Source organism: Muscardinus avellanarius, assembly GCF_963383645.1.
Source record: "Muscardinus avellanarius genome assembly, chromosome: 12".
Lineage (NCBI taxonomy): Eukaryota > Metazoa > Chordata > Mammalia > Rodentia > Gliridae > Muscardinus > Muscardinus avellanarius.
In genome coordinates this window covers 94082173-94089765 of record NC_137798.1, presented here as the reverse complement: position 1 = coordinate 94089765, position 7593 = coordinate 94082173, and the positions used below count along the sequence as shown (strand labels likewise).

The window sequence follows — 7593 nt, the reverse complement described above, 5'->3', positions numbered from 1 at the left end:
TCCATAGAGTTGGTCCCCCGTCAGAGAGGTGGTTAAATCTCCAAACAGTTTATCTCAAGATTTACAGAAACGTCCAAGTACATCTCCTCTTCAAAGAGCCGTGGTGAAGGGCACCTTCGGTCACAAAAGAGCCACCACCGTGTTTGCTACAGAAGTGTTTAATGAACAGTATAATAGACCTGGAGAAAGAGCACACGCTCCACCCATGCCACTGCCTTCTCACTCCAAGGGAGAGACAGCAACCATTTCTGTCTCCTACAGAACAACCTCAAGGGCTTAAAAAAGGGAAATAGTCACTGCCAGTGAAAGGGATAGATTAAGACACATTAGTGGAAATCTATCACTGCCAAAAGGATAAATATATTTAGGATATACAATAAATAATTCCAATGGTTAAAATAGTTGAAGAGTAGACTTGACCAAATTTACATTCTTTGTTCAGGAAGAAGTTCCCAGGATGCTGAGGGGCTAGTAATATGCTATTCCTCTGGTGTGACAGCAGAGCTAGGCCTACCGGACAGCCATTCATTACAATATTGTTACAAGTACAGTCGGACATGCATTTATAAAGAGAATATAAAAATATGTACAATAGCTCATCTTCAATGTGTTTAAGTTGCCCAAAGACACCAATTAAAGTGTGCAAAAATTTGTCAAAAAATCAGAAAAAGCCTTCCCTGGCAACAGTGCATCAAAAGCCCATGTGAAGTATGAGATCCGCTCGCCTCTGCTCAACACCTACCCGAACAGATGGAGAACGAAACTATGAAAGGGTTTGCCAAGTACTCAGCAGTTTCTTATGGCAAGTCTCAGGCTAAAGCAGGATGCCAGTTAAACTAGTCACTTTATATATATAAATATATGTATATATTTATAGAGTAGTTAGAAGTAGGAGCAGTTTACAGGAAGGTGCTACCCAACTTCAAGGGTACCGTCGTGACGCCAAGCCCTCTCCTCCCAAACTCACACAGACTGCTGATGGCCAACCCCTGGGCTGGCCATGCTCCTCAATGCCGGGGCAAAGGCTACAGTGGACTTCGTCTCATCTCTGTTCCAAACCAAACAGCAGTCCCTGGGGAGCAGGGTTTCTGGTTCCCATGCAGGACCCTGGCCACTCAAGAATCCTGTTTCAAAGGTAGTCTTTTAGGAGAGGCTGTGGGACTGTTAAAATGGAGTCCACCCAGCTTCTAGAAAGACTTGGTGAAAGGGTAAGATAGGAGGTAAGTCACCTCCCAACCCTCTGTGAAACTACCAAGAGGTCATGACTGCGGGCCTGAGACTGGATCAACAATCAGGCCATCTGACCTCAGTACAGGAAAACAACCAGGTTACCTAGTTATTCAAACCAGAAGCCCTCGGCACTCCCTCTCCCACCAGAAGAGAAATCCAGGGTCTCCTTAGGTGTTCCTTGCAGAATCAGGAGTTACAAAAGCCAACCCTTAGTTCACGAAGCCAACCTCCATCACCACCACCGGGCGGGCCAAGGACCAGCAGCAATGCGGATGGATGGGCAGTGTCCTCTCCACTGCTCAGACCCACCCCTCTGGCAAAAAACCTAACAGCTACAAGATGCCAGAAAGACAGGGAGTAGGAGAGGAAGAAGCCAAGGGTCTCCGTAAACCTGCCCTAAATGCACCCGTTTGGCTGCCAAGAGCCCCTCACAGCCTCGCTAGCAGCCTGCTGCATTCCCTGGCAAATTAAAACCACCCACACTGACACGGAGGACCCACATCTCACTAATGAGATACAACCAGCTAACATCCCAAAAAATGCTCAAGCCTTCATTCCAAAAAAGATCTCTACACCAAGCGCAGGATGCTTCCAAGGGGGCTTTTAAGTGGACTGATCCCACTGCAAAGATCAGTACCAGCATGTCTTGAGTTTTGGTTACAGGTTATAATTAGACACGAAATTCACTCAGGGCTGGACTTTTACTTTCAGGCTGGAGGCTTAGCATTAGTTCTACTGGTGGAGGGGAGGGGGTCAACTTAAAAAAGTAAAAAGAGGATAAGGTTGAGTATAGACCTAAGTTAAAAACTGAATCAAAGGTGACTGGTAGTGTCTTTTAGGCATGAAGAGACTGGCTTTGAAAAGGACTACTGCTTCTACCACACAGTGAGGATTGAGTTACAGACACACTAAATCATGTCTCTTGCACAGATGGTCTCAAGTAGTTACATAAAACAGGTTATCAGCAGCACAATTGAGAACCCCTAAATACATGCTAGAGAAACTGTTTTCCTTCGTTAAGGTCTACCACCCGAATAGATCATAAAATTACCACAATTTGCCTCCCCCCTCCCCCCAGAGAAAATGCAACTAGACTTATATGTCCCTACGTATGACAAAGCAATCGGTATCTGCCTGTTCAGGCAAGGTCTTAGGCTGAGGCTGGTGCTGGGCTCTCGGGAGAGGGAACCCAATGCTGGGCTGTGGGCGTTTAAATGTACACTGCTCCCCTGCAACTGCCTTGTCCCCCTTCAGATCTCAGCTTTACAAAGCATTTAACACCACTTTAAGTTAATGGTCTTTTTATTGGAAAAAAAAAAAAAACTAGCATTTACAACTTGGAATGGACGTAAATTTTAATTTCTTGAACAGCAATGTTGATGGTTGTGCTGAAGTCCACAGCCACAGCCTACTCTGCCGGCTCCAAGTCACGGTTCAGAAGGTTTTAAAAACAGAGAGTCCAAAGATGCTCCCTTGATAAAGATTTCTTATTAAAAATTTGTGTGAGCGGTGACAGCCTGACACCCATTTCATTCTAACACAACACAGCACTAACCCGACAGGTGCGGGCATGCCGCCGGTGGGCCACTGCCACCTCGGGTCGGAGCACATGCAAGTACAGGAGTGTCCTACTAGGGCTCCGCCTCAACGCTTTAGCCTTCACCCATCTTCCGCACATCGCCCTGAGGTAAACCAATTTTAATGTGTTTGTTTTCAGTAAACCAGTTAGGACAATTTATACTAATTGAACTGGAACCCACCCGAGTAGGTTTGAAATTTGTTTTTCATTTTTTGGTTTTAATACAAATGCCTGACTGTGCTCAATCATCAAGCTGCATGCATGAAAAACTGGCCAGCCCAAACAGTGTATTAATCGTTAGCAAATGGAACGTTAAGGAGTCCACTAAGTGCTTCCTTATCAAGGTAGTACAAGTATTTATATCGTAAAACTGGTGTGTAGCTTGATCTGTAGGGGACAGGACCACCAACCAATACATGCAGATTTTGTGTGTGTGGACAGAAGGTACTTTTGACATTCAGTTTTGCTATATAGAAACAGAATGAATAAATGAACTTTTTTCTTTTTTTTTTTTGCAAGAGGTAAGTAAAAGATTCAATTTGATTCTTCTAGAGGGGGGAAAAAGTAGTTGAAAGTAGTTCTTCATTTTGCAGTCATCATCTGTACGAATTCTGAAAAGACAAATAATCATAACTTTCGGTTATCTTCCAAAGCAGCTTTAATAAACACAGCTATGCTGTGTACACAATAAAATCAACAAATGTTTAGACAACAGTTCATTGTTTATAGATCTTAATGACTATTAAAAACTAAGCCAAAGACACTTAGTGCTCTACCTTCATAGTTGACTTGTCCGTCTCCATCAATATCTGCTTCTCTGATCATTTCATCTACTTCTTCGTCTGTTAGTTTTTCTCCTAAGTTTGTCATGACGTGACGTAGCTCTGCTGCACTGATGTAACCATTTCCATCCTGTGAACATGCGGTAATGTTAGATACTGGCATGGGAAGTGGGGCTTTGATGGCCCCTCTCACGCGACTGCCAACTCTGCTCTTACACCAGCACTTTCATCTCCAGTTCCCACCTCTACCTACTAAATACAGGAAGTCAATTTACACAGAAAATGTGAGGGAATTTTGGTTTTTGGGGTTTTTTTCCCCCCCAGTAACGGATACTAAAATAATCAAGAAAGCTGATTCAAAATTCCTATTATGCCTTCTCTGTTATAATCAAGTTACTAATGAAGTCAGGACATTTGGAAGTGAGATCAGAGGCTAAGGCAGCAGGACAAGTGTTCTGCCCCTAACCAACTGCTACGGTTTTCAGAGGAGAAAGCCAAAAAGTCACACTTATGTACCAGATACAACGCAGATGCAGGCTTACCTTGTCAAAGACTCGGAATGCCTCACGGATTTCTTCTTCGCTATCTGTATCTTTCATTTTTCTAGCCATCATAGTCAAAAATTCTGGGAAGTCAATGGTGCCATTACCTCAAAAAACAAAAGCTCATGTAAGATAAGGACTGTGTTAACACTACTTTGTAGCAGTAATTTGGGAACACTACTGGAATTAAGTAAGAACCCGCTAGAACAAAGTGACAAGTTATTGTATTAAGGTCAACCTTTTGTAGATCTTAAATGTTCTACTTCTTTCACAGAGCAATTTCACATGACTCAAAACAAAACTAATCATGAGTGCCCAAAACAACACTGAAAAATGAAAACTACAAAGAGCGCACTTCTGCCATTCAGACCACCCAAAGGAGCTGGACAGTTCAAGGGAAAGCAGCTCACACCACAAGCTTCCCACACGCAAGGGAAACACTGGGTTATGTACACAGAGCCAGGAAGATCACTCCGTTCTAACATTACCTTGGCTAGTGATGCCAGTAACATACTCACTACTTTAAAAGAAAAAGAATCTGACAGTGGCCAGGTGTGGTGGCGCACACAATTGCAATCCCATTGCTAGGGAGACTGAGACAGGAGGATTGCAGGCTCAAGGCCCAACTCAGCTATTTAGTGAGGCCCCGTTTCAAAATAAAGAATAAAATATAGGGCTGGGGTGTAACTCGGAGATAGAATGCCTGAATTCAATCCATGGGACTGCAAAACAAAAAAACAAAACCAACAAAACTTGAGAGTGGGAAAAGCTGTTATGCCATGAGTCAGTCTTCTCCAGCTACATTTCTCAGCCACAGTGTAAAGTGCATATTCATTTTTCTGCCCAAATCAGTTTTTTGTTTGTTCTGTTTTGTGCTGGGATTGAATCCAGGGCCACGCGCATGTATACCACACCAAGCTTCAGCCCTATCCTCCAAATCAGTATCTTTTTCCCAATAGAATAATTCAGAAGCATTTTCACAGTCGACTACTAACATATAGAATAGTCACAAGAATCCACTCTGTGGCCAGTCTTCCAAACAACTCCTCTAGAATTAAGAGATAAATGCCTGCAAAGACAAGCCTTCAGACTATCCCTGTCAACTTGAATTGAGCTGAAAACAAATTAGGAAAAAAAATTCCTCAGATTAAGTTACTAATTTCACCAGTATTTAAAAAAAATTTTTTTTTGGTATTGGAGATTGACCCAGGGGCATTCTACCTCCGAGCTATACCTGCAATCCTCCTGTCTCAGCCTCCCATGTACTGGGAATACAAGCATTAATCACCATGCCGGTTGCATCAGTATCTTCAAAACAGTTAACTCGCCGGGCGTGGTGGCGCACGCTTGTAATCCCTGCGCTTGGGAGACGGAGACAGGAGGATCGCGCAGGTTCGAAGCCAGCCACGTGTGCTGGCTTAGGAGACCCTGTTTCCAAATAAAAATGCAAAAATAGGTCTGGGAGTGTAGCCCGTAGGTAGAAGGGCTTCCAGGAACCCCAGTACTACCAAAAAAAAACAAAACAAAACAAAACAAAACAAAACAAAAAAACCCACACAGAGTTAATTCTGGGGCTAGGGATATAGCTAAGTAGTAGAGTGCTTGCCTATCATGCACAAGGCCCTGATTTGATACACACACACAATTAAGAGATTCCTTCAAGTCTTCTTGGCCTCTAAAATTTTAAAATAATATGAAGTGCTACTTCACAACCATGCAATGATGCCGTTATACACCATCACGTTTATTCAGCGCTAATCACGACTTAGCTTGACACAACCTCTCATCCCTCATTTCGTTTCATGCGATTTGAGGGTCAAATATGCTCCTTCCACCTCCAAGCCTACACAAACTGGAGGGGCAACCCCATGCTCCCAGATGGCTCAGCAGCTTAGCAGCCAAACTAGACACAACTATAAACAGTTTTTCTAAAAAAGAAAACAATCTTTAGAAGCAGCTCTAATAGGCAGAGAAATGCTTTGTCCAAGAGTTGAACCAAGTCTGCTTCTAAATGTCTGTGACAGGTGTAATTCTATTGTGTCACTTTATGGTGATGTTTTCTTCTAAACCCCTACTATCAGGCCAATCGTCTATAAAGTGAAATCTCTACCTTAATCTTCATCCATCTTATAAAAGCGATTATATTCCACAATCTTACATAATACATTAGGTACATGTATGGGATTTACAAAAATACATGGGTCACTCCAAGGGCCCTCAAACCCCATTTCTGACAGAGGTGAGCAATGCAGTCTCTAAGGGCCACGCTGTAGCATCTGAGGGAATGGCTAACCCACTGCTATAGGGCGACTGCTGGCGCCTTCTGGCTCCGCACCTTATCCCATTCTTAGGTTCTGCAGACCTATTCCCTGTAGGTCTCGCGTACCCCACCTCCAAGCCTCACGTGATTCTCTTCAGCAAACACAAACAGCTCAGTCCTGTGTTAACTTCCTCACCTACTGCACTTGAGTGATCTTCACCCACTAAACTGGAGGGTTTCTCCTGACAGAGACAATAAGCTTCTCAAAAGCAGATCCTATGGCTATTTATTTTTACTTTCCCCACAGAACTCAATGCACTCATGGGACAGTTGGTAAAAGATCTGAGCTGGGCCGGGCGTGGTGGCACACACTTGTAATCCCTGTGCTTGGGAGGCAGAGACAGGAGGATCACGCAGGTTCGAAGCCCCTCGCTGGCTTAAGAGACCCTGTTTCCAAATAAAAATATAAAATAGGTCTGGGAGTGTAGCCTGGAGGTAGAAGGGTTCCATCCCCAGTACCACAAAAAAAAAAAAAAAAAAAAAAAAAAAAAAAAAAATCTGCGCTGTACCTCATGGCAAGCAAAAAAGAACAATACAGTCATCAGATCCAGGAAACATTCTGGACAGTAAGCAGGGAAACAGCAGGTCCATAATCTTGTTTTAATGTCAGTGGCTGTAAGGCAACCACAGAAACAAACTTTGCACATTTGCTTTGCTCTGGGGACCTGAAAGATAATCTTTTGAATTACACAACCCTGGCACTCGTTCACAGTTAATGCCCTTACCGTCAGCATCCACCTCGTTGATCATATCCTGCAATTCAGCTTCTGTTGGGTTTTGACCCAGTGACCTCATGACAGTTCCAAGTTCCTTCGTTGTAATGGTGCCATCACCATCTTTATCGAATAGGGAGAAAGCTTCCTTGAATTCTGAAAACAAAAGTTTACCCTTTTGATCAAATGTCTTTATCAAACTCAGTCACAATACACACTTCCTTGGGGCTTGCCAACGCAAGCCATCCAAGTTGAGTAAGTTATCAGAAACCACCTGGTCTTTATCGACTAAAGACAATAGTACTGGTCTGGCCTTCAGGCAGCAGCGCATAAGCCAACACTGCTCCTGGTAACCAGTTCCATTAAACCACCTGTAGTTATATTTTAAAAGAAAGAGTAAGGTGGAACGCAACTAGTCCTAAATTCA

The 7593-nt window shown here is 43.4% G+C and overlaps 1 protein-coding gene across 1 annotated transcript; it reads right to left on the bottom strand.

Moving 5' to 3' along the window:
• Window positions 1–3134: 3134 nt before the first annotated feature.
• Window positions 3135–7248, bottom strand: CALM1 (calmodulin 1; the record flags this gene model as incomplete). The annotated part of the gene is made up of 4 exons (XM_080707847.1): window positions 3135–3420; window positions 3586–3721; window positions 4134–4240; window positions 7179–7248. The coding sequence occupies 4 exons, from the start codon at window positions 7246–7248 to the stop codon at window positions 3392–3394; spliced, it is 342 nt and encodes a 113-aa protein (XP_080563973.1). The 3' UTR covers window positions 3135–3391.
• Window positions 7249–7593: the final 345 nt, after the last annotated feature.